This window comes from Anguilla anguilla, chromosome 6 (assembly GCF_013347855.1).
Source record: "Anguilla anguilla isolate fAngAng1 chromosome 6, fAngAng1.pri, whole genome shotgun sequence".
NCBI lineage: Eukaryota > Metazoa > Chordata > Actinopteri > Anguilliformes > Anguillidae > Anguilla > Anguilla anguilla.
The window spans coordinates 23953590-23980977 of NC_049206.1; the positions used below are offsets into that span (position 1 = coordinate 23953590).

At 39.9% G+C, this 27388-nt stretch overlaps 1 protein-coding gene, 1 long non-coding RNA gene and 4 other non-coding genes across 8 annotated transcripts in view; all 6 read right to left on the reverse strand.

Moving 5' to 3' along the window:
- The window catches only part of LOC118229675 (guanine nucleotide exchange factor DBS-like), an 85017-nt gene extending 76435 nt beyond the window's left edge, over positions 1-8582 (reverse strand). The window contains exon 1 of one of the 3 annotated variants that reach the window (XM_035421872.1): positions 8516-8582. In XM_035421872.1, the coding sequence (XP_035277763.1) occupies positions 8516-8567 (52 nt within the window). In that variant the 5' untranslated portion in view covers positions 8568-8582. Of the gene's footprint in view, positions 1-753; positions 1037-1284; positions 1355-8515 lie in introns of those variants that run through there. The other 2 variants (XM_035421875.1, XM_035421874.1) reach the window with 2 other exon arrangements.
- A 3245-nt stretch (positions 8583-11827) lies between these two features.
- LOC118229118 lies at positions 11828-16820 on the reverse strand. Its single transcript, XR_004765611.1, has 7 exons — positions 16720-16820; positions 15401-15456; positions 15157-15285; positions 14698-14853; positions 13803-14503; positions 13362-13435; positions 11828-12789 (listed from the first exon to the last, which is right to left on the reverse strand). It is a non-coding gene; the product is annotated as an uncharacterized LOC118229118 (long non-coding RNA).
- LOC118230921 lies at positions 13524-13708 on the reverse strand. The gene has a single exon (XR_004765967.1). It is a non-coding gene; the product is annotated as a small nucleolar RNA SNORA81 (small nucleolar RNA).
- On the reverse strand, positions 14008-14183 carry LOC118230925. The gene has a single exon (XR_004765970.1). It is a non-coding gene; the product is annotated as a small nucleolar RNA SNORA81 (small nucleolar RNA).
- Positions 14570-14644, reverse strand: LOC118230927. Its single transcript, XR_004765972.1, has one exon. It is a non-coding gene; the product is annotated as a small nucleolar RNA SNORD2 (small nucleolar RNA).
- LOC118230926 lies at positions 15025-15094 on the reverse strand. Its single transcript, XR_004765971.1, has one exon. It is a non-coding gene; the product is annotated as a small nucleolar RNA SNORD2 (small nucleolar RNA).
- Positions 16821-27388: the final 10568 nt, after the last annotated feature.

Sequence of the window (27388 nt, forward strand, 5' to 3'; positions counted from 1 at the left end):
TCAGAATGTAATAGTTTCCAATGTACCAAAACTATGAATACAGGAAAGAAAGAACAGCTTTCTGTATCATATTTTTGTGCTATAAAGACCTGTCAGAATCTCTCTCTCTCTCTCTCTCTCTCTCTCTCTCTCTCTCACACACACACACACACACACACACACAAAAGTTTACATTTAGGATATTGAGTGAACTACATATGATGTCAAAGAAAATCTGACCCACTCAAATTTGCATCTTTTCACACTAGTGACCCTTTCACTGAATACCAGGTCAGCTTTATCCAGCTTTGACTAAAGCATAATCCATGAAACTCAATTTGCTTGGATATGTTCAACAAAAATATTCAGACATCCAGACACCCAGAATCGTTTGTTTTAACAATCACAAAAGGGCCAGGATAATCAGAATTCACAAGAGATAAACATTAACATTGTTCCTAGTACTTGATGCATTGCTATGCGCTATTAATTTATAGTAAGTCTCCATGAAAAAAGAAGTCTCAAAGACTACTGAAAATCACACATATATTTCTGTTCCAAAAAATGCGTGTTCTCATAATTCTGTCAGATTGCTAACATATCCTAAAACATTTAACAGCAGAACAATGTACAAAGTGTCAGGTGGACCCATTGGCAATGCTGCTGGAACATAAACATCTCGTTTGGAGATGTTTATTAAAGCAAAGTAAAAATGTTACAAATAATACATTATCTTTACATTTTAATAAAAATATAGGTACATGCCAGACTTATCAGATTGAACGCGGTACGATGATAGACTGGAAGCAAGTCTCTTGTTAGTACCATCTGTCTCTATCTAGTTACGGTGTAACATTCCTTTCAAAGTGCTCTATGACGAATGTCCTCGGTTTCAATGACCTCTTCAAACAACAGCTCAAATCCAGTGTTAAGAAACCAGTATCAACTTCTAACCTTTAAACAAGGACCTGTGATATCATGTTTTTCTAATATTGTGACAATGTAATTATGTGATAGCAGTAGCAAACAAAAACAACTTTACAGTAGATTAGACAAGGAAGCTGTACATTCTCTGTGCCTTAATTTTCTGTATCATCAACTTCAGAGGATGTGTGTGGGAAAAATTCACTATCCGTAGAGTTTTCAGTTAAACTTTAGATTTAAAAAAGCAACCCCGTCTTGTGTTTAACTAAAAATCATACCAAGCAATATATGCCAGTACTCAGTGATCCTTTAAGAAATATGTATTTCATAAATGAGCATGCTCCTGTAGATACAATTGCCTTGACATATAAAATCACTGACCTGAAATGAAATGGCATTCTTGTGGCCAGACTGCAGGGCCAACAAAAACGAACACTCGGTTATGCTACTTCAACTTTCAGTATGAAAGGGTAGGAAATGACTCAGTCAATAACAAACCACAATGCAGCATGAGATGACCTTCTTCCAGGTAGTGGTGGACTCTGATAAAAGCCATGATAAAGTGGAAGTAGACCATGGGGAATGAAACCTTGTGATTAAGGTGGACACATAAGGGTGTAACATACTGTTCTGCTGCTACGTAAAAACGCAGCATCAAATATGTTGCCAATGATGTCACCCACAGACACTTTGTGATACTATGAGGCTTAACTATCCCATGTGGTGGTGTGAGAACTTGAGTGAAGTGTGCTTCAGGGAATTGATACAGCCTGAATGTTTTAAGCTTGGCTAATGAGGCTTGCATATGCAGGGAAGGTTCTATACTTCTATACTGAACGAGTCACATACTATACCATTGCAAAAGAGCACACTAAGATTGCACCCCCCAACCACCACACAGACCCAAAATAGTTTTGCTTTACTCAAAAAAGAGAACTAGTATTAAACCGAGTTGCAGTATTAGCATACCACTGTAGGCAGTGAGTTTGGCTGTCCTTGATTTTGTTTTGCATTCCTCTGGCTGCATGTGTGTGCCTCTCATTAAAATTTTCCTTGCTGGCTGAACTAATACCATTAAGTAAACATATTCATTTTCCTGGTATTTTTTGTTTAAATGCCTTTAAATGTAATAATATCTTTAAATTGAGTTGGGGGGTAGGGCAGGTACCAACCCTTTTTTTTGGTCGACAGTAATAAATTGTCTCGACGTCTGCTTAAAATAACAAAAGGAGACCTTCTATTGGTTAGCAATCTCTGTGATTGTGTAATAGGGGAAGTGGAGACACAACAGTAGCTTCTTGATGCATTGTGTTCAGAGACTTCAGTCTGAGGATCAATCCATCCCTGTAGGAGAATTTTGAAAACCAAGCTTGAACGTTCACTTCATTGAAAGCTAAAACCTAAAGCTTTACTTTCTGACATAACCCATTACACATTTATACTATGAAACACTAGAATGTGCTAGCTTCCAACAAAATGGAAAATACATGTAATAGGGTGTTAAAATCTGCCAACATTTTAGCTCACTGGATCACTGTAATTAAAGTTAATAGTCCCCACACACATTGATTTTCTAACATCTAAGGTCCAAGTTTCTCTAACTCCTCAAATTATTTTATAAAATTAATTAATTCATTTTGTGAAATATACAAAGCAATTAATAACCTAGAATTTTTTTTGCAGCCCAAAAGTATTACAAATTATCAGGGGGTTATCTAATTCTTCTTTTTGATTCTGTAGCTGAGGTACTTGAGTGTGTGGTTAGGCTACTTCATATAAGGGCCAGGAAGCAAAGAAGGAGAGGAACGAAGAGTATGAGGAGAAAAGGAATCACAAAGTTTTAAACGTTCAATGAGGCCTTGCACAGACAAGTGTGGTACACTGCAGGTGCAATGCTGGGATATTAATTAAATTCCATGACTGGTTGCAAAAGAAAGGCAAAAAATTCAAAAGGAAAACATTTCATTTGTTTTCCTGTTGCAGTAATTCAGTGAAATGCTTGGTGAAAGAAACAAAGAAGGCTGCAATGACTACGCCAGTGCCTCTCTTTTGAAGCAAATGGTAAATGGACTGCATTTATATAGCGCTTTACAATTGATGCCTCTCATTCACAGTTAGGGGTTCGGTGTCTTGCTCAGGGACACTTTGACACACCCAGGGCGGGGATCGAACCGGCAAGACAACTGCCAGACAACCGCTCTTACCTCATGAGCTATGTCGCCCCCGCAGACCCCTCTGGTTGTCTGTACCTCATGGGGCTACTCAGAACATATGAACAAAGGGCGATAGCTCCATGCTACATGGACACACTTCTCATGGCTGCATCTAAAAGCAGGACAGCTGAGTTACAGACAGCCACTGTTATTTGCAGCTATTTTCCTCTTCTGTCTGGATGTCAGTTTGTGCTTAAAGGAATTATGAGTGAAAGTAGTCACTCATTCATTCACTCATTTTTACTTGCACTCTCACAACAGCCTTTTTTAAACACTGAAATCAATAGAGTGAGGAAATCATGAAAAAGTATCAGCCACTCACACCTTAGCTTGCAATAACCAGCCAGGCTCTGCATACTGTAAGGTTCTTGGGCACCCCCAAGATGAAGAGCATGCAAATGGACTTGAGGACAGCAGGAACTGGGTTGGATGTGAGAACCCACCTAGGGCTCTTTCTGTGAGAAAGGTAAGGATTTTCATCTTTTCTTGGAAGACGCCCACACCTGTGGTGACTGGGGCTCTAAGGCAAGAGTAAAAAGTATGCTATAGACTGGGTTGACTGAATTCAGATCCTCAAAGGCACCGGTTTCTTAAATATTTATCAATGGATTCTGGTGGGGGAAAAAAACTACTGTTCCATTGTGCTACTGCCTAAATATAGTCTCTGGCCAACATCCAAAAGCACTTCAGGAAAGACACAATGTTTTCCTTTGGAAATAATGAGTAAGTCCCAGCGCAGTAGTGCAAATATTGAAGGAATTAGCAAATACACTTAATGCTTTACCAAAAGACTGCATGCGCCTTAGCAGATACAGATATCTAGTGACTGGATATCAGCTTCAGGACCAGGGGCAAGGACACAGGGTGAATGCAGCTGAGGAACAGCTGAGTTGGATTTAACTGAAATACAACACAATACCTCAGAGCCTCGGACTGAATCGAACATGACAGCCAACTGTGGCCAGTAGCTCCAAAGGGCAATGCACTCAGCAACAGCCAATTGCGTCATCCAGGGACTTGGAGGGTTCATTTCGAAAGGGCTCTGCATGCACTGCTATCTAGTGCCCCCTCCTGGTCAATTGGGCGCCCGTGGATTGCAGTTAAAGTTGCATATGATAGGCTTTCCTCCAACTCTGCTCAGTGTGAGTTTAGCTGTAGTCTGTAATGAGAAACGTAGCACCTGGAAATTCTACATGTTTCTGAGGAGTACTGTGGATGTGTACACTCTCCTGAATCAGCAGTGGGCCCGTGCATGTACACGGCAGCAGCAGCAGACAATTGGCCATTCCAACTGGGTGGGAATTGGATATGCTCCGTCATGCATTGGACGGAAAAAAAAAAAAAAAATTTAATGTTTTTTCTTTTCTTTTTTTTAAAGGTAAAAAAATTTTAAATGCAACAACACATTTTCACATTGAAATTATAATTCCACAACAGAGGCAAAGATATGTTTATCACTGGCACTGAAATGTATGTGAAATATATGCAGATCATATTACAGCTAACTACGAGAATTATAATAGATAATATTGCATTACATTATATTACTCTGTACAACATGTGATAAATATCCCAATTGCTTAAAACTCAAATAAATAAATAAATAAATAAATATATACTGCATACGAGGGGTATGTAGATTGATTTAAGATTTCTTCAAGAATATTTGTCAGCTGTCAACAAAATGCAAAAAGAAACAGCTGCCTTACATTGTCTTACATTTATGTGCTTAAGTTCAGCAGGATAAAAATACATATGAAATAAAAGTGTTTAAAAATGTTTAAGATCAAAATTAAGGTAGCTTTTATTTCAGTTAGCTGAATTATGATGCTAACTATAGCATGTATAACACAGTTCACTGCAATTATGATTAGTTTGTTTGCAAAATTAGTCTATAGCTTGCTTAAGAATATCTATATCTGTGAAGTAGTTGTTCTTGACATGAAACCAACTTGCCATTTTTACTGCAATTTACTGCACCGAATCATAATTTCCATCCAGAATCTACATCCCGCAGCATTAGAAATGAAACAAACAGGTGATGAAACAGTTTCTAAAACTGTAAAATTAAACTTAATTGTCTGATTTTAAACAAAGGGGGAAAAACAGTGCCTGAAAGCTACTGTGAATGTTTTCTGATAGTCAGCCAAGCCTCACGTAACATCTGCTTAAAGTACAGTCCAGCCATAGGCCTTCAAGGACTAGGCCACATACTGCATCGATTAGCCTTACAAGCAACATATTTTCCAGCTGCTCTGAGTTTGAGATTCTTTGTCTGCTCCATGTCTGCAACCATCCCTGACCAAGCCAGCCAGGCTGCGTAGTTTTCCACGTTACTAAGAAGCCTGACTATGCTAATCCTCTTAGCGCAATTAGAGGTTGATGTGTTTAAATACCGCTAAAGCTACCATAACAAAATACAGCGTTGAACGATAACTGGAAATTAAAATAAGACATTTGCTCTGTTTTAGTATATATTCACAGGTGCAGTGCTTTACAGGATGCTACATATCACACCATTTTAAACAATGATGACAGTTTGAGATCGCTATACCTGAATTATGAACATGCTTTAGTATTTATATATTATATTTTGTGTTTTAATTACTGTAGTCTAAGGCATTAAGTAATAAATCAAAATTATTACCAATGATCAAATCATAGTTAGGATACTTCTGAATGAGGTTTAGGTGTAGCCTAAATATTCTGACCTACATCTCTTCTCTTTTGCCCTATTGAGTTTCAACTGGCGATGAAATAATTACCATGCATATCATCTTAAATTGTACATTGCATATTACTTGCATTCTGATGGCAAGATGTCATTAATGGGTGCTGAAACATTGAGAAGTACGGTGGGAGATCAAAAATTTAAAGGTATGGTAGGAGCTAAAACTGCAGTTAGCCTAGTTGTGTGCAACAGGCCATGAGTCAGGTTTGTCATGAATTTCATCTCCAGGTGGCAGTGGAGTTTCTACTCTGAGTATTTCGGTTCTACAGTAATGTGTTGGTTCTAAATTATATACATTTCTTTAGATAGCCATGTTCAAGGTGACCTACATTATGTACATTGTACACATTATTCAATAATTCAGATATTTAAAGGGGAAAAATCAGGTGGGCACCAAGCCTACAACAGCAGTACAATAATACCCACCCATGACTCAACCTTACAACTTACTGGTTACAAGCCAGACACCTGACTTACTTCAGAGCCATACCACCACTAAACATCTATCTTATTAAGTATGCCTCTACTATACCATGTGCGAAGATTTTTGAAATTACTCTGTGTTATTTCCCATAGTACATAATGCAGACCACTACTTATGACACACAAACAGATTTACACTTTGGGGTATGTTTCTAGGTCAGATTCAAAAGAATGGTTTTATTGAGCCAAAGTAGCACATGACACAGACCACCGCTTACTGAGAAAAATAAGAAGGAATGAATTCAAAGTAGCTGAATGGAATGTGAGAAAGAGGACCGGTCCTGCGACAGGCTAGTGTGAGCGGCCATGCCCAAGTGAAGTTATGTGAAGTTCTCAATTAACTATGAATGCAAAACAGTGTTACACAGGCAGCACAGTGAGCTAATGTTGCTAACAAACGCAGCTGGGGGTAAGTTTGTGCCGCCAATTTCCAGGACAACTGACATCACCAGGGTTTGGATTGTGTTTTGGCACAGCCACCTTTTCCCTTACAGCCACTCCAAATCCACCATATAGGACAGAGCTTAAAAATTGGATGGTACATGTATGCAAAGGATATAATCCATAAACTCAGTGGGTCGTCAAATTTACTTTGACACCCACGTTATCTGTAATCTGACATTTTGTCCCATAGAAACTAAATGTCAAATAAATTATTAAATTGGCCTTTTCATTTATAAATCATGAACACACAGGTACAATTATTTACATTTTAATCTGTCTAAACTTGATGTATTTTATTTCCAATGAACTATTTCTAAAATACAAAATGGCTACAAGGATACCATACAACACTACGTATAATCATATGGTGGTAAATGGTTTTTGTGTACATGTATATGTGTTGTATCCCTGAGACTAGATCTTCTACAATAACTGTGCCATTTTCCACCATTGCTAATATCTGCCTGACATTCAACACGCAATCACGCAAAATTGAACCTCAGTTTGACACCCCACGGTCCCTGACTATAATCACCAGCAAAATAAGAAACACTTGTTAAGTTCAAACACACCTTTTCGTGTCATCTGCTACACTTTTTACCAGGACAAACTGAGGTTTCTCATATATTTTTTCAATATGATGTGTACATTAGCAATATCTGTGTTTGAAGCATGGCAAAACCAAGCAAAAAGAGGCAATGCAAATAACAGACATTTCACCTGAAAAGGCCTGTGTGAAACACCGTATGCCTGTGTTCGTTGTGTTCTTGTTTTTCCATCTAATATCAACATCTAACTGTAACTCACTGTGACGACTAACAATACGCCAATGTTTTACAGTAATTCAAGATTAAAGAACATTTTGGATTTACCCATACTACATTCAGTTCCTTGCTTTAAGCTATCTGCTTGTATGAAACATACAATGTTTGCGCATTTAAAGATATGCAGTTTATGCTAAGTACATACACAAACAAAAACATACATAAACACACAGAATACATATTCACAAACAAACAAAATATTTTTGAACTTGCACTGCTATGTATAAAGGTTCCTTTACAGGATACAGGCATACATTATTTCTGATGCTATGCCTACTGGATTTACTTTTACTGAGCAGCACTTAGTGCTACATGTGTATAGCTTATGTTTAGCATACAAAATTATCTAAATGATACAGCAACTCACAACCTACAAGATTCAAGATTACCTAAAACTAAACTAAGTAAACAAATAATTTTGCATGGATTCCTAACATGATGAAGCCGTCGTGTTGACATTATTTTAGATAGAGTAGGCTGCTTTAAATTGTCTGGTTATCCTTGCTATCATTATTACAGAAATTAAATAATTACTTAAATGTGGTTAACTCCAGTTAGAACTAGAAGTAGGCCAATATCATCAGTCTTTACACATAATTACCGGATTATACGTTTTTAAGCGTTTGCGCTCTTCACATCTTCACAAAATTCCAAAAATAAACTCGTAACACATCTATTCAGTAAAAATACCTGTCAATAATCTACGTATCTGAGGTCGTGTTGTTATTGCTATTGACATTCAAGTCAGAGTGGAAAGACGTGCAGAAACCTACTGCACTGAAAAACTCCAGACAAAGCTAACAGTAGGCTACAGAAGGGGCTGCACTGCCGTTTTTACCCTCCCAAAGCAACAGCAGCCTATTCCTTGACGTTTACATACACACACACACTGCGAGCAGTAAGGGTAGCCTACTCACCAACGTGGGTGATGACACAGTCCCCAAGCTTTTGAACCTCGTGCTGGGACATACAGACTGAACTGCGGGTGTGCTGCATCCACACACCACCGACGGAGCTCCCGTGTGCACAAAACAAGCGCAACACTTGTGACCCAGCAGCTCAACCCATTTTTCAACCAGAAAGGATATTTGTCGTTTTCAGGCAATCCTCTTATACGAAAAAATGCGTATAATTTTACATGTAGTCGCATGATCGAGTAGTTTCCTTTCTTTGATACCGGCTCTGAGCTTAATTGTCATCATTTCGACTGACTCGAGCAAAAGGAATAAAGCCTACACTGGAGAGCACCTGCCTTAGGTAGGCTACATGATAGTGGATTCTTCACTTAAAAGCCGGAGCTATGGATTTCGTGGAATTGGACCGGACTGTGTCGTAATTGCCCCAGAATTTCTATTTTTATTTCCCATCCTATTTCATATTACATTAAATAATTTAGGAAACATTGGGTAGGATTACTTTGGAATACTGCTTGTTTAATTTGTGTGAGCTAAAATGGCCAATATTGTTTGTTGTAACGTGGCCTCATTTTGGTATCAGTGCTTTGAATGACAGGCCTAGATTTAGCAGAAATTCTGTGTGTTTACATGAGGTCAGTAGGTACAGAAGTTAATGTTCTTAAGGGCTGGGAATCTGTGGTCATTGTGTTTATTTCTGTAGGAAACCCTGAAAAAACTCCAGACTCTTGGTGCTGAATAGGTATGGGGCATGCCCCGCCAAGCCATAATTTGGCAGATGGCATACCTGCCAACCATAATTAGATAATTGGAATGGCATTCCTGCCATCCCAATTATCTAATTACACTTGTTTGCACATTTATATATGTAAGCTATGCTTTGTGTGCTCATTAGCACTCTGACCCTGATGAAGACCAGTTCTTGGTCAATACACGTTGGTCACCATTTTGAATTGTGTAGCCACTTTAATAAAGGCTTTTTACTATTTTTCTACCCGCAGAGTGCCTTGGTTTCGTTTTGGCATCCATGCTTATACTGCCTCATATTTTTTACTTTGCGTGCGATGGGTATCTCAAGTAGTTTTTAGGTATCATTTCTAAAAATATTACCAGTGGTCATAGTAACATTACTAGGGGGTGGTAATGTTCTAATTGTGTGACATCACACTGCACAATCAAATGAGTTTTATAATAGTACTGTACTTTAACTATGAGTAAGTCATTTGTCAGATTTAAATTGTGTTGACTGTTAAGAGCCTATGTAAAGTAAACCCGGCTTGTTCCCATGATATGTAACTGCTCTGTCACTGGTGGTCACCTAATGAAATAGTAGCAGTGGAAATATAGCCCTGTTACTTCCCTTATTGCACTATTCATAAGCTGGGGGCCTATTCCCAGAGTTTGATATTGGGCCTTGGTTTGTAGGCCACTGCTCTGCATGTAACTGAAACTTTCATAGAGAAGCAATACAAAGTCACTTGGTATATGCTTACTTTTCCACATTTATGAGGCTGACCCCAATGTAAGCCAGTCTAGTCTGTTGACAAGGGGCCTCTTTCCTGCACAGTCAAATATTACAGCTCACAGTGTTTCAGAGGAAGATTAATTTAGCAATGATAGAGGGAACACTGGGGCAAATGCAAAGTGGAAGATAAACTGTTCACACTGTATTTTATTTCTATTTTGCATATCTAATGTTCAAAATGATAACTGCATGCAGGGTGGGATAGTTTGGTCTCAAATTAGCGCAGCACTGAGTTTGTCATTCAGTTCTCTTGAGGAAAAAAAGAGCTGTTTTTTCTGAAATGTTTGATTTACAGACGTTTCTCACAAGTGTACTGACAGTGCAGAAGTGGCTGCTGTTTTGATGATACTATAAATTTGAACACTAATACTTCAACAGCAGCAGGTTTTTTTAACCTTATTTTAACGGAGGCTCCATGACTACGAGAAATCCATGATTCAACCTTTTAGTTAACATTGCCAAATGATATTTAATGAACAAGACCACCACACACTGCAATCCATTTTTTATGGCTAGGAGTCAAAGTGAATGCAGATCTTTGCAGTGAGCAACTATGGCCCTGTTTGCACTTGGTTTTAAAATGCGTTTCGGTGATCCGAACACAAGTGGACAGCCGAGACACATCGCCGTTCACACCCGTGTCTGTCATGTGTCTCCACGGTGTCCAGTTGACCACTTGTGTTCAGATTTCGTTACTGTCTACATCACTTCCGCTAGAAGGTCAAAAGTCTGTCGCCAGACAAGCGCCAGATTTGTTTCGCACGGGCTAGCTAAGAGAACAAAAATGTTTCAAGAACTAATATACATGTACGGGCTATTCCAACTGTTGAGATTGGCAGGACAAAGTCATTTGCACTTGCAAAAGAGCGCAGGACAAGACGAAAATTGCATTGATGACGTATTTTCCTGTTACGTCCTTGTCGGAGACGCATCAGGACGCATTAGCGTTACACTACAAAAGATATGTCACAGACCACCTCGGCTAGTGGTTTGAGTGATCAGATCACAATGCATCTCGGTGGTCGTTTACACTTGTATTTAGCGCTGTCCACTTGTGATCCGAACGCCCAAGACACATTTTAAAACCGAGTGTAAACAGGGTCTATGTACACAGGAACAAAATGGGAGTTCCATACTCTTTCTGCTGTGACGAAGACAGGTTATTCTACAAGCAAGACTTCAGCAGCCACAGAATACTGACATTTATCATGTTTAAATGATTAAGCTCAGTCACAGGTATGTCCTTCTGCTCCATGGAGGCCCAATCTGCTGACTGCACTTGGTGCCAGTCCAAAAAAAAGCAAATCTCTCCCAACCTCACCATTTGTCCACACAAACCATTCATGGCTGCAGTGCTGCTACTGTAGTAGTCTTGAGACCTGCACATTCCCTCTGGGCCCAGAGAACTGGCTAATGGCCAGTTAACAGTCACGTATATAAAGGTGGAAACAGTACCACCTTTTAAGTCACACTAATGAGGGTTTTATTCCCCGCCCCTAGTTTTACAAGTTATGACAAAAATACTTTGGCTCAAGCCTGGTACAGCATGCCACATTACATCTTAACATTGCAAACTACAGTTTTATTAATACTGCTGGAGCTCATAGCCAGAAAGAATAAAATCCATATGGCCATAGGTAATTTTTTTTCTGGCAATGTGTGCGACTGCCACACTGATAATTAACCAGTTGTATTGGACTACCCAGAGGAATGGCCCAAAGACAGGCTCAAGTTGGCCTTCACAGATAAAGCAGAGTATGTTGATGCAAGGAAAACTCAAAAGCACAATGCAGGACCGAGTGCATTTATTTCACGTTTTACACCGCTGGTATTAACTCCTACAGCTACAGACTGCATGACTCGGCACTTGCCGATTAGACTGCCAACTCGCTTCACTGGGTATCTTGGGTCCGGTGAAAACAAACCAGCACACCTCGCTATCAAATAGCATGCGTAATTCATGGTACTGTACTTTACAAATCATTGTGGGGTGTGTGAAGGCACCTAGTGATACCCAAATTCTCCTATAACCCTGAAAATGCACAGACACTTAAACCTATTGCTACCACAAGTATACTGTGTGGTCATAGTACAGCTTCAAAAACAGTAGGCAGTGATACTAGGTGTACAGCCACATTTGTGCCAAAATCATTAGGTTCAGTCATGCAAAGCAGAACAATCCATGCCCTTAATATCTAGACCACCTCCATTACGGTCAGCCCAAATGGCCAATTGGTTTTAAAGATCATGACTACCATTCCCCCCATGAAAACAAAAGGTGGGGGTGCAAATGTTGCAGGAAAAATAGCCAAACTGAAGATTTGCCAAAACCCATGGGGCAATCAGGACAGGTATGTTAAGGCAGTCTTTCAGCACTCAAAAATATTAAACAGATATTTTATTGGTAACCCAATTTTATGAATGGAAGTGGTACAGACTTCCAGATACAAGTACTTTAAGGGAAAATGAAAATGTACAATTCAAAGAATCATTCAGGAAAAGAAAAAGTAACCATACATTAATTTTATTCTGAAACCAGTCAATTAAACAATTTAGAGGTTCTTAAATATTGTCCACATTTAATATATTTAATCGAAATCTTGTCCGAAAGGGTCAAATCAGGTCGGCCACGTTCATTGGCATCTCGACGGCTGTATTGTAGAAAGTCTCGATATCCTGGAGGATCCTCTTAGCTTTCTCGGTGACGAAGTTGATGACGACTACTTTCCTGCCAAACGACCTCCGACCGATTCTGTTGGGCAGACGATAATCACAACTATGTCAAAATCCCAAATGCGGGATTCAATTCTCAAGCGACTTTGGGTTAGTTTGTTTAGAATCGCTCATCTGTGGAAGTAGTTTTCCCGATTTGTGGGAAGGTCATAATTCATGACCAGAGATACTTGCTGCACATCAATTCCACAAGCTTAAAAAGCAAAAATCTCCAAGCATAGGAAGAAAAAAAAAAAAAACTGCATTTTCAACAGGACAAATGATAGTTTATGTAGCCTGCAATTAAGTAATGAACTTCAACTGTGAAATCAATGTGGAGTGCAGACATTTTTATCTCCCAAAAGGCTTTACTGCTAGGTAAACACGACCTTCGCAAGGACAAAAGCCATTTTGGTTTCAGGTCCCCAGCCTGATTTAAACCAAGTAAGCCTAAGCAGAGTACAACTTTACAATGCAACTTCAAGTGAAAGCTTTCAAAAGTGTGCCTGACCATATCACCAAGATCATATCAAAATTACCCCTGAAGTTCAAATTCAATATGTCCTACACAGGAATGATAACTTAAACAAAAATAAATCAAATGTTACTCACCAGCAAGTCTGTAGTGATCAAAACTCTGCTAGATCCAGACCTAATCTCTCAATCACATCTCGCCCCTCCCATTCCTGTTTAAAAAAAAAAAAAAAAAAAAAAAAAAAAAAAAAACTTGTAAAAGCGCAACACTTCATAGAAATAACCATTTTATTTCAGTTAAGCTGTAGCACAGGACCTTGAGACCAAAGACACTGGACATTAAGAAAGAGGTCCACCAGGGTCTCATTTCCGATACTGTGCAATTACTCTCCTTCCTGGGTGTACTCTGACTTTCATTATCACAAGAACTAAGCCAAAGAAGGCTTAGATCTCACAATTTTAGCAGAGTGCTTTAGCAAGAAGGAATTCAGAATTAGGTCAGAAGCGTACCATAAGAAAGTATGCGAACGCAAATGCCAGGCCGGCACTGCAAATGCATGGCTCAGTTGAACTGCTCACCTCCCTCTCCATATTGATGTAGAATTTCTTGATACCTTCCAAAGTAAGCTCCTCCTTTAACAAGGATGCAAACTGGTTGGCGCATAAATTTTGGCCACTTCCAACACGTCAGCTGGCATCGTAGCAGAGAGGAGCACCACCTAAGGCGAAAGGGAGGTTATAATCTCGGCTTCACGTGAACACTTCTTCGACCTCCTAAGAATGAATTTGTGGCACTAGACTTTGAGACACAGGACACCGGACATTAAGAGGTCCGCCCAAATCTCATTTGCAGTGCAGTACTAAATATTCTACCTCCACCTACTACCTTGCTAGCATTATTTCATAAACCAAGACGACTTGATTTAGGAAATTTTAGCATGGTTCTTTAACACAGAAGAATCAGTTATACATGCATGGTTGAAATATTTCTCTAGTAAGCACCAAAATATTTGTTTATGCATTTGTGATTTTTTTAAAGATGGATTTGAAACCTTGATGTCCTCAACCAATCACCACTTAATTTAAGATTCACTACAATATAAGCCACAAAACGATCACCATGATTGACAATTTGGCTACAGTTCTTATTAATCAAGTCTTTAAAAAGGGACTCACTTGTTAGAAAGTAATTTGTGAAAAATCTCAGATTTGGTCCTTGAATCCTCGACTCAACATGTCATCCGCCTCACCCAAGACAAACATCTTGATGAACCTGGGAGCTGTGGAGAGGAGCATTTCAGTCAGAACTTACATAACCCAAAAGACAGCCTGGGCACCTTTCACCATAGTGATCAGTTAGATAAATAAGGCATCTCCATTGACTGGTCAGTCCCGAAAGATGGTAAAGCATCATCTCACTACCAAGCCATTTTTTGGATGTTGAGCAGCAGAACGTACTCTCGCAAATACTCACACAGGTACCTCCTCTGTTGAGCATGTCGAACACTCGTCCCTGGGGTTCCGACCACTATGTGGGTAGCTTTGCCCGGCAGCTTACGCATATCGTTTCTGACGTCCGTGCCTCCAATGCAGGCGTGGCACCCAAGTAATCGCCTAGAGCCAGGATGACCTTTTGAATCAGGAGAAGTGACATCAACATTAATTGCAAGTCGTTTCCCCAGAAGCCCAAAGCAAATGCTCTTGTTCACGTCAGAGAATAATAACTTTGCATTGAGAAAAAAGTATATGCAACTGCAAAGCACAGAGGACGGCAGTGTCCCATTAATATAATTAGGCTATTGAGTGATCAGTTAGAAAAGATATCTCCAGTTAAGGTCAGTCCCGAAAGATGGTAAAGCATCATGTCACTCAAAACAGATCTGAACACAAGCTCATAACAGACCTTAGAAAGATCTGAATTGAAAAATCATACCTATGATGCATGGAAGGTTTGCCCTTTGCTGAACTGCCGATGGTTTCTCAAAACCAGGCACAGATTCCCCTTGAGGGCCTCCTTCAGGTTCATGTCATCAAAATTTTCGGTAATTTCTTTCCAGTTGCTCTGAGAGAATACAAAAATCCAGATGAGATTGGGCTGTTCGGCATGGATATACTATGCAAAATATGAAATTACGGTTAAAAGTTTTTTTTTTTTTTAAATAAAAAAACCCACACACCTCAATAATACCATCAGGCTCCATTCCCTCCAGGCCTCCATGGTCTGTCTCTAAAGCTGGCAATAGCACAAAATTAGTTGAACGCAAACATCACTGTACAGTGCCTAGTCAGCCAAAGGTCAAACCACAGTAACCATCACCACAATAAGAACCAAGTGGCATGAAACTGTACTGGTTACAAGTTCAACTAAGTCAAAATTTCTGGCCCATATCAGGCATACCTTGTGGTGGGACAGTCCAGCTGCTACGAAATCACCTTATCCACTCTGTTTTTACAAAGTTACCAGTCTGTTTTTACAAAGTTACTAGGTTGGAAGTACCTAGTGCGAATGATGTTACATCAAACGATTATCCAATTAACCTCGACTAACTTGGCCACACATTACTTCTGTGCAACACGTGGCGGGCAGCCACTGTGATAGAAAACCGTTCACAAAGCTGCAGTGCCATTTTTATGAAGGTTGAAAGCACACTGCACTTTCAAAAACCACCGCGTAATTTGGGAGTGATGCGAGATGGTGTACCTACATGCACGCACCGACATACGTTATTTTACCGGTTTAGCGCCATGCAATACAGGCTACTACACAGCTAGCTAACATTGCTAGGGAACAAAGCTAATCAGTGTCAAGATATTCAGCGACAGAAAACAATATCGCATGGGTTTATGACTTGAACTAGCTGGATAAGTAGCAATTCATGACAACTTCGTTATCCTATAAAAATGCAACTTGCGCTTCTAACGTTAGGCTGCTGCTACTACTAGCCTATATCCGATGTTTAAAGCCACTAGCTATCGATACAGGTTTAGCTAGTTCACCTTTTTACTAGATGAATGGGGAATAATTAATTTCCCCGTATTCATAGCTAGCATTGCCCACAGCAAGACCGCTAACGTTAGCTAGTTACCATGATCACATCTAAACCAAATATTCCGCCAACGCCGGGTCGACAGACCATGTGTAACGTGAGAAATCGCAGGGCATATCCTACAAAGTAGGCCACTGGTTGGCTAACTCGCTAAATATAGTTTAGGCTTTTATCACGCTTGCAATTATACAGTCGGAAATTGAATCGGACTTGAAAACCTTGTTATAATTAATTAAAACGTGGATGCTTTAAAGCATGATGTGCTGGATGAAGTAAATGGTTATTTACCATAATCTAGTCCAAAATAGATAACTTCAGCCAGTTAACTAGCAATTCCTTCACGTTCAGTTAGCAAACATTTGTTGATGTTGAGAAAACCATACAGAAAATTAAAATACTAAATTCTCAAACGATTACTGTTATTAGAAATTATTTCAATGGGCAACTACCTTTCAAAATCCACAGAGTCCCTTGACATGATCCGATACACCCAGCCGTGCTCAACTGAAAAGGAGGTTGAGCAGGACGGCAGATCCTTTTATTAACCCGGGATTCACACTTCCGGCACGTGGAAACAGTCTAACTAATAAACGATACATTGATTAAAAGGTCTCGCCTAATAATAAATAGATTAGGCTTTACATAATGTTAAACAAAGGTGCTCGACTTATCTCTGTGAGTATTTTAGTATTGGCAATATAAAAACCTGTGAACTACATTTTTATGCGGAAGGATATTTCAGTAAAATCGAAACGTGTTAGGGTTGCTATGGGGTTTCATAAAAATCCCTGCACCGGAACCATGAAGAAACCGGAACCCCCACCTTTCGACATGAGTGTCAAAACGTCGGCTTTAGAAGTTTTGCTTCGAGGGAGGGAAATGAGCAGATGGATATTCTGCCCAAACAAACTCTCAGAATTAAGGATGTAGACCTACAGGTTCCATTAAGCAAAGCTGAAACTAAGACATTCATAACAGTATGGCAGGAGTATTGGGACATTAATGAAACTGGAAGACATCTACATAATATACAAAGACGTTGGTGATGGGAGGAAGGTGGGCTGGAAAAGAAGGGAAGAAAATGTCCACTCGTCTGAGAATAGGTCATAAAGGTCTCAACCACATATTATGTAAAAATAGGCAAGCACCCAACTGGAAAATGCACACACTGTAGCCAACCAGAAACAGTCGAACATGTACTACTTAAATGTAGAAAATACAATATAGAGAGAAATCACCTTTTTCAGTCACAAAGGAAGGCAAAACACCATGACCTTTCCTTTTCAGGTCTCTTGGGGAAAAAAACAGCATGCAAGATATACTGTGACATTATTAAGTTTTTAAAAGAAACTGATTTAGGTAAAAGAATCTAGAGTTTTTTTTTCTCTTTTTTTCTGCATAATCTCTTGTTCCACACTCCAGTCTAGTTGGTGGCAGTAATGCACCTATAAGCTGGTTTACCAACCGCCAATAAACACCGAAGAAGAAGAAGTTTTGCTTCGAGTAAGAATGACACTTCTCTGGGTTTTGCCTACGTGTTGCCTGTTTTAGCTTCGAGAGGAAAGCCAGTCAGCATAAAGGAATTTTCCTGAAATCGCGTGAACACAAAATAAATACTTACATTTTGGTTTTAAACGGAAAGAAAGACAGAAATGGCCATATTTGTCGTTTCTTTTGATAAATTTATTGTAAGAAGCCGGTCATTCATTCATTGGTGCTGGAGCCTATCCCAGTGTGCATTGGGTGAAAGGCAGGATTACATCGTGGACAGGTCCCCAATCTATTGCAGGGCACACACACCATTCACTCGCCATTCACTCACACGCTTATACCTATGGGCAATTTAGAGTCTCCTGTCAGCCTACCTGCATGTCAACCCATGCCAAAATATGGAAAACCTGCAAACTCCACACAGGAAAGGCCCAGGCTGGGATTTGAATCCAGGACCTTCTTGCTGTGAGGCAACAGTGCTACCAACTGCGCCGCTCCTAATAACTTTCTAATAACATCCTATTTTGGAATTATGGCTCCTGTCATATCTTTTCCTGTTCAGGAGTGATAACAAAGGCCATTTTTGTAAACATGTAGAGTGCCTCTGTTACTGACCATTATCTTCACCTGGTTGACCCACAGAATTAGATTGCGTTGTATGTTACATCATACATTTAAGTTAGCTTGCTGGGCCCCACTGTTCCAAAAGAGATAGCCGTTAAGATTTTCAAAGTGCAGCTTGATGTGCATAATTAATTCAAATTTATAAGATAATATTTTGTACTCCAGACATGACACGGATATATGACAAATGAAGTAAATTATTCCCATGTGGAAATTTACTGTGCAGTAATAAACTTGGGACTCTGTGGAGCCCCCCTGGGGTCAGCTGAGAAAAAAGACCCATGTGTAAATCTGTACTCTTGTTTTAGAAATCTGTGTGCTCGAATTACGAATCCGTGCCCACGGATTTCCGAGGGCACCGTTTACAAATCCGTGGGCACGGATTCGTACTTCGAGGGCACGGTTTACAAATCCATGCGCATGGATTTGTAATTCACGGGCACGGTTTACAAATCCGTGTGCATGGATTTGTAATTGGCGGGCACGTTTTACAAATCCATGTGCATGGATTTGTAATTAGAATAGAAGGCGTGGATTATGAATCTGAGAGCGCGGTTTATAAACCGCGCACAGATTTCTAAACCGGGAGTACAGATTTGCACATGGGTTTTTTTTCTTTTTTTTTCTCAGCTGACCCCAGTGGGGCTCTGTAGGGCTCCGTATAAATAAAAACTGTTTTCAAGGCAAGGTAGGAACCATTTACAAGCAGCACATTATCCTACAAGAAATATAAGCTAAATTAAAATTGAAAAAATGAAAAAAGAAGAAGAAAATAAACAAAAATGCACACATAGTGGTTTCAGAAACAATTCTCATACTAATTCTCATACTAAAAACTGTATTTTCTTAGCACTTACAGTTAAATGCAAAATAGTTGAGACAGTGACACAATTTTTGTTTTTGCTCTATACTCCAGCATGTTAGAGTTAAGGTATTATATTGATTAGCTAGAAAACTACTTGTGCTCACTACATTCATAGTTAGGTAGCTGATTGTTGCACTTTTAAGGAACTAGTTCACACACGTCCTTTATTTGGCTTAGCTCTCCCTGTAAATATGTAGTTTGCTTTATGATTTCACTTCAATGTTGTTGTGGTGCCAGGAAGGGAATTGGGGTTCTGTCCACCAGGGGGCAGCACCAGCCCTACTCAGAGGCATGTCTGCAGTCGTGATTAGCATTCACTGACTGTGGCCAGTTACCTAATTATTGGGTCTTATAAAAAATCCTGGTTTTCTGGCCTTGAGAGGATGGATTTAGACATTGGCTGGTTAAAAGACTGGTGATTTTTCTGTGTTCCTGTTTCTAGTTTTCTGCTGGACTTTTTGCCTGTCTGTCCCTCCAGTAGAGCGTCTTGCTGACTTTCATTATTTTGATTTTTGGTGTTGTTTATTTGTGGACTTAACAAAAGCAGCAGGTCAACCCTTATTTTTGACTGTCTGTTCACCGTGTGATACTGAAGCCCTCCCCAACCCTGCATCACAGTTGGGTAAAATGTTTTGCAAAATTAATATCAAATATCTGAATGTGATAACTTCCTACCTTTCATTTCAGAACTTCTGGTAAGTTTAAAATCTGTAATCATCTCGGTGTGTTAAACTGACCAGTACATACTTAGATTAAAAGGTGAGGCCTAATAGGTTCCTAAACAATTGAGAAACTGAGAACAGTTACTCTAAAACTCATTCCAGCTCTTGCTTTAAAACAGTCTATGTATACACAGCATACAAATGCAGAATATAGGTATCATTCATTTAAAAAAAAATCTTATTTAATGATTAGAATGTCATTATTGATTAACTTTGAAACATATTGACATGGTCATGACCTGGTCTTTACAGATAAAATTTATACCGGAGAACATTTCAGTCTGTAAGGAACATTCAGGAAAATGAAATGACACGTTGTTAGAAAGCACAGTGGGGACTTTCATTGCATATTCTTCTGTAAGAAAAATACCCATGTCTACATTTTGTATACCCCTTCGTAAAATCTAGAAGCACTCTTGTTCTTATCAACATGACTGTTTTTTTCTACATAACTGAGATAGAGGCTGTTATGAAGATGACCCTCACAATTCATTCACTCTGCTGCATTGGCCAGTCATAGTGTTTTTACAATGCACTGTACAGCTGAGCATATGGGCTTGGGTGCCAACCTCATGCGGGAGGGAAAACTGCTGCTTTGGAAAATGCAAAATGAAAACTATTTCTTTGATCTAATCTTTGACTTTTTGAAACAAATTTTATTTTCTATTTTATCTTGGCTTTTCAATCCACTTTCATCCTTTATCCAATTGCTTTAAACATGAAAGGTGAAAAGACTTACTTGGACAACAACTGACAGCCTGTCATTGATTCTCTATACAAACAACATGGATGATTATATGCTGACTGGCCAAAGCTGACTGACATTGTACAGTGATGTCATGCAGCTGTGGTTAGAAGAGACACAAAGAAAAGATTCAAGCTCAGTAATCCACATTAACTTATTTTCATGACCCCCATCCTTTTCCGGTGCAATGTGTTTCCCTTTCTCCCTCCACAGACTCAACATCCCCCATAACTGATGGCTTCCAACTCAATCTGGTAACATTGTACTACCCACTGCAGTCTGCTCAAGGGTCAGCACTTCCTGTCTACATGGTAAACAGATGTGTAGCACACAGTCAGAAATGGCTCAAGTGTCAGTCCACGAAGAAGCAAACCACAAAGGATGCGCTTTGGTGAAAATACAGCCATTTAAAATGACAGTATAGCAGTATTAGATTCAAGCAGCAGCAACGAGAATGAATGTATTATACAAAGAATGAGATGCAATTTCCCCCAATGATAATGTCAACATTGATGACAGTCAACACAGTTCCTCATTCAGCCCTTCAGAAAAGTTTATCATCAAGATATGATTGCTTTCTATATCCCCCTCGAGGTTTCCTTCCATCTGCCACAGGGAGTTTTTCCTTACCACAGTTGCTTTAGGCTCACCCCTGTGGGGGTTTAGGCCAGGGTTGTCTGTGAAGTGTATTGTGACAATTGCTGTGAAATACGCTATATAAATAAAATTTAATTTATTGATATCACACATTAATGTTCTAAGCATTGATTCATCATGTGCCAAAACCTTAAGCTTCAGTATTGTGATTAACTACTTTTCGTCCCCCGATTAGAATGTTTTCCTCCTGAAGTGAAATGTCCACTTGCATTGAACCAATGTCCTTTATCAATCCCAAAGAGCACAGACAAACATGCTCTCCTCTGTGCCAGCTGCCTCTTCATTCCACTCCACGTACCACCAGCAGAGCCCTGCCATCAGTGCATCCAGAGGGAGTACAGTTAGCATGCATCTAGTGTCGGTAGACTGCAGGTAATTGAACGATGAGAAAAAACTGCTAGTATGCAATGAGGAGGATCCTGCTGATCGCAACCCTCCTTTCCTGCGCTATACTGTGGTGACAACAGGGCCATTCGCGGCTGTTGAACACAGCCGCTCAGCCCTGAAATACACTTACGGAAATGGAACGTACTGCAATGTATTGATATGTATGTGATATACATGGACTTCTTGTAAAATATAAATGTCTGCTTGCTAAAGCTGCACGTGAAGGGTCTTCTTCAGCCTCTCATCTGTACGAGCTCAGCTTGTGGACTACAATGTGAAACGAAGCAGCCGCCTGAGGTCACATGTTTGGGAGGAAAGCATCACGCGTGTCCCACAGATCGATAGCGGAGGTTGCGGCAATGAGTGCTGAATGTGATTGGCCACAGGGGTGGAAACAAATTTGAGAGAACAACAAAATTTGAGAGAACAGCAGCCCTCCTATTCAAAGATCATGTTGGTATAGATCACAATTCTGGTGAAGTGCCATAACAGTAAAAATTGTTCAAATGACTTGTCCCTCCGGACATTTTAATTTGTCTCCCAGAAGTTCCTGGAATCCCAGCAAGTCCTCAGAGTCTAGAATTTACAACATGACAGTCAAACAGAAAAGGCAACTGTTTCCATAAGTTGTAGTTAGGAAAAATATCATTTGATCTAATGAGAGCTATCAAATACTGATATAATTAGTATCTCTCAGTGAGCAACTCATATTTTTTGACAAGGCGTCTTCTCGATGGGCCTCGTTCACGAAACGTGTGCAATCACATTTGATCGTTAACTGCGTGTTCATCATTTTTTTCTTATCTGTATTTGTTCATCGCTGTTTCCTTAAGGAAATCACATGAACAGGATTTGACATGACTTTACAAACAGCCAGCATTAATCATCTCATACACCTGGGATATGCACAAAACCAAAGGTCTGCACGTGTCATGAATCTCATATTTTTATTTGTTAGGAACATTTTTAAGAACAAAAGTAAGAATAATTAAAAATTTTATGAATGAGGCCCAATATTATTAGAATTGTTTTTCTTTGTTTTTCTTAATTTCAATTAATGATGATGGTTTGGTTGGGAAATAATTAAAAGGCTGTGATTAAAAATACACAATAAACACACCACATCTGGAAAGAATCACATTTTAGTTCTTATTTTCTTGTTGTGACTTGTTTATATTTGTTCAACGAATGAGAGGCATCAATTGTAAAGTGCTTTGGATAAAAGCGCTATATAAATGCAGTCCAACTCTTAGGCTGTCAGAAACTTTTATATCAGCCAGGAAAGTGCATTGTTACAGGCTTACCAGGAGGTGGCGCTTGTGTTTAGGCCTTTGTCCACCTCGAGTCAAACAGGAAGCTTGATGATGCGCATGACATGATTTTCTATGCTAGCATGTAGTACATATACACGCATATTTAACTACACAGGAAAGAACACCCTCAGCCAACCAAAGCTGTGAAGCCCTGGAAGCAAGCTTCTACTGCGCATGTCTTCATTGTTGAGGGAAAAACATTAGCTCCCCATCAAAATGAATGGGGAATATCAAACTTTTGAAGGCAAAAGAAAACTTCCCTGATAGTATTTTGAAATTATAATGACCGTTGTGTTTCATGTGAAAAGCACATTGAAAAATATGCATTATGTAATAAAATATGCTAATTTTAATAAATATTTTCCCTAGATTTCTGGACCAAAACAACCATTGTTTCAGAAACTGCTGGACATAATTACATTTCTGATCACAAAAAATGGACCGATTTCACCTTGGATTTCTACATCAAATTCAATGGGCAGTAAGCTCATTTGCCCTCAACAGTTGTGAACATGCGCAGTAGGGGCAGTTTCCTGATACTTCATAGGCTTCACTGACTGGCCACTCCTACCCTCTCCAGTTCCTATGTACACTCTGTGATGTAGTAGTATGCCCCTACATAGCTCCAAATTAGAGATAATGTGTTTGACTTCTTGGTATAACCATACAGATCACAAGGTGACCGGTCAGTGCTAATGGCAAATTCTGTTCCTAAGCTGTTGATAGTTTGGATGCCCCTCAGTTATTAGCAGTCAGTTATCAATGTCTCCTCTATTTCCACCCAGCTATAGGACAGTAATCCAGAATGTCTGAACTTGTAGACAGAACATTCAATGCTTTTCCAGGAATTTGATATCAAAGGATAGTTTCATGTCAGCAGTGCACGAAAGACATTTGCAACCGCCATATGGGCTGCCTCTGCGGGCACGGCTAATCCCTGCATCCTGGAGGCGGAGGGTCACCCAAACAGGGTGCGATGTCTGTGAAGTCATGCCAAATTCAAGCGGAGCACGATGACGATTTACACGCGCCAAGTCCGTGGCACATTGCTCCGGCTTTGCAAAGCAAATGTCTGTGCTTGGCCAGTGGAGGATGGGCCACCCCTCTACAGCCGGGTTACCTTCAAAATTTCTTCCCTTTGGGGAGTTTTTTCTCGCTGCCATTTGAGGGTTTTCTCCCCACTGGGAGTTTTTTTGACCTTGCATACTTGCTTTTTGGGGGTTCAGGCCTAGTGTTTGCTCTGTCCCTTGCCTTTCTACTCTTAAAAGTGTCTTTGTGACAGTTCTCTGCGCTATACAAAAAAAAAAAAAAAAAAAATGGACTATGCCGCAAGGCTTTTGCTGTACATCTGTCTGTCTGTCCCCCATGGAGGGTTTGTGTAGGAGGGGACACTGGCCTGTGGGAATGCACACTGATGCTAAGCCCTAATCGCAACCAATCACTTGCTGCTGTCACTGGGGTGGAGGGACAAAAAATGCCCTTCAGCTTTTTTTCGGCGCATGCACGGGACATGTGACCTTCGCAAAGTATGGCAACCTTTCATCAAAACAGCATCCCCCACACACCCCCTCTCTGATCTGGTATCCCCCAGGATAAGAAAACAAACCCATTCATAACAACAGTTGAACAACAAGAAAAGAAGAAAACATACACTTGATGAGCTCAAAAGTCTTTTTGCACTGCATCTATTGAAATGAGATTAGATGCATTCTTCATTTAGCTCTTATGGAATGGAAAATCACAAGAGAATGAAAATCTAGTAAGCGTTGCAAAAGATCAACCACATTTTCTTGTGCCAAGCAGAGACTAAGATATTGAATGCACAATGTGTGCAGTAAAAACCTGACCCCCCAGGTTTAGTTAAAAAGTTATATGTTACTTGAATAGATGAGGCCTTTCCCACTTGCACTGTGGCTAATGTTTCTGTCATTTCATGAACTGTAACAACCAAAATGTTTTATAAAATATTTTCTTAACCTCTATTAGCTCTAAGCAGAATAATATAAATTTTTAGACAGCAGTGAATAACCATAGTTAAAGAACTAAGCTAGCAACCCAGTAGTTGCAGTTTAAACTCATGATAAAAAAACGTCTTTTGCCTTTGAGCAAAGTAATTAGTCTGCATTGTTTAATTAAATATCCAGCTGCATAAATGGATCGAGTGCAAAATGAGGCTTACGTAAGTTGCCCTGGATAAGGAAGTGTGAAAAAGAGTAGAAGAGCCAGTAATACTCCACTACCCAGGAGATTTGGGGGCCCATAAATTACAGCACAATTTTTTAAGGGCCCCTGTCATGCATACGGTGCTACTGCCACAACCTCACAGTATTATAGCAAAATGGCCCAAAGCTCTTTCATCAAAACACTAGTCCTTTCATCAGCCCGATAGACTACTTCTGTATACATTGTGTGCGGTAGTGGCACAAATAAAAACCATTCTGAGGCACAACATACTACTTCAATGTGGTTTTGCGAAACAAAGAAATGCTTGTGGCACGTCACTGCTAACAAAGACAGCATTGCTTTGTGGCAAATGTTTCAAAGGAAGTCACTCCTTTTGCAAGGAATTAGCTGTTAAAATCTTGCAAGCTGGTTCCTGTATGGACAAATTGGTCTATTTGCCGCTATGCAAAGTCACATGAGCATGAAGGAAAAGTATGTAACAGACTTTAAATATCTACTAATCAGTTTTCCGGTTTCCTCACAATCATTACATTCTACAACCATTACATTCTCAGTTGATGGTTCCGCAGTGTCTCCCTCTGTTCAGCTAGGAACCTTGGCGTGACCGCAGATGAACAGCTGAGCTTCTCTGAACGCATTGCAGCAATCGCCAGTTACTGCATATTCTCCCCACGCAACAACAGGAGAACACGCCCCTTCTTTGCATAAGAAGCTGTATAGTTACTTTTACAAGCCCCTGTAATCTCTTGTCTAGACTACTCTCTCAGAAAGGATGTGTTAGTATCCAACATACTTTTTATGTTACTACTTTTGTGTTACTTTCAACACATTTTGTGTCAAAGTTAACACTTTTGTGTCACAAATATACAATTTCTGTGTTACAAAGGGAGACTTGTTTACACAGACGGTGCTGAAAGTGACACAAAATGTGTTGTCCTTCACTAGACATTGTTTTAAGTCATCTTATGGGCATGTGCTGTCAGGTCACTGCAAGTGGTGCAAATTGTGCTGCCTGCCACCTGGTTTTCAACCTGCCAAGAATCACACATTACAGCACTTTTGTACATCCTTCACTGGCTTCCAATGGATGCCTGCATTCAATTCAAATCACACACTCTCACATATGAAGCTATGACTAGTATTACCTTTTCCTATCATAAGACAATAATCACCCCATCCAACCAGACCTCTCCATTTTTGATGCAAGCAACTTGATGGTGGCATGTGTATGACTGTACCCTCTCCAGCTCTTTTTGTGTTTTCTTAGATTGCTCTAGCCAAAAGCATCTGTCAAGTGATGAAATTGTACATTCTAAATGTAAATTATAGCACCAGTTGAAAACGGTCTCTCAATTGTGTTAATTTTGTTCCCATACAGTATAGCTTATACTGCATAAGGAACAGTCTTTCAGTATGGCTCCTGCATTTGTGTGCTAGGCCTGTGCTACAGCCAAGAACGGAAGGGGGCTCTCAGGGGATTTTTTTTTTTGGGGGGGGGGGGGTAGTCATCGGCATTCTGAGGGCCTGGTATAGCTGCAACAGGCTGGGATGTTTGCAGTTGGCACACTTCATTCAGAAGAGGCAATGGTATGGCAGCGGTGCCTTGAATGTCGATGCAGCAGGCAGAGAGAGCAAGCGAGAGAGAGAGAGAGAGAGAGAGAGAGAGAGAGAGAGCGAGCGAGCTTTGAAAAGCCATGGAGCCACAGCTACATACTGCTGCGCCACCTCCATCAAAACATCAAAGCAACTGGCAATGACAGGTAATGTGATTCTCACACATGTTTCCTGATAAGTGCTCATACCAGGTAATTGGACTTCCACCACTCAAGGTCCCAGATAACATTGTGCACATACATGTTGATGCATGTTAAACAAACACAGGGAAACTGAACAAGCAGCAAATATATCTGGAATACTGAACACCAGCACAAAGCAACCATCTCAACCCAGATCTATTAAGCATAACAAACAGGCTAACAATAACACTGGACCATTATGACACTGGCACCGAGACACTTACTGGCTACTGTTCATAAGAAGCAGCATTTCTCTAGAACTTCTATCAGGAAAGTACAGAAATGACAGACGGCTAACCAGTCTAATCATTTTAGTTTTGCCATCCATTCAGCC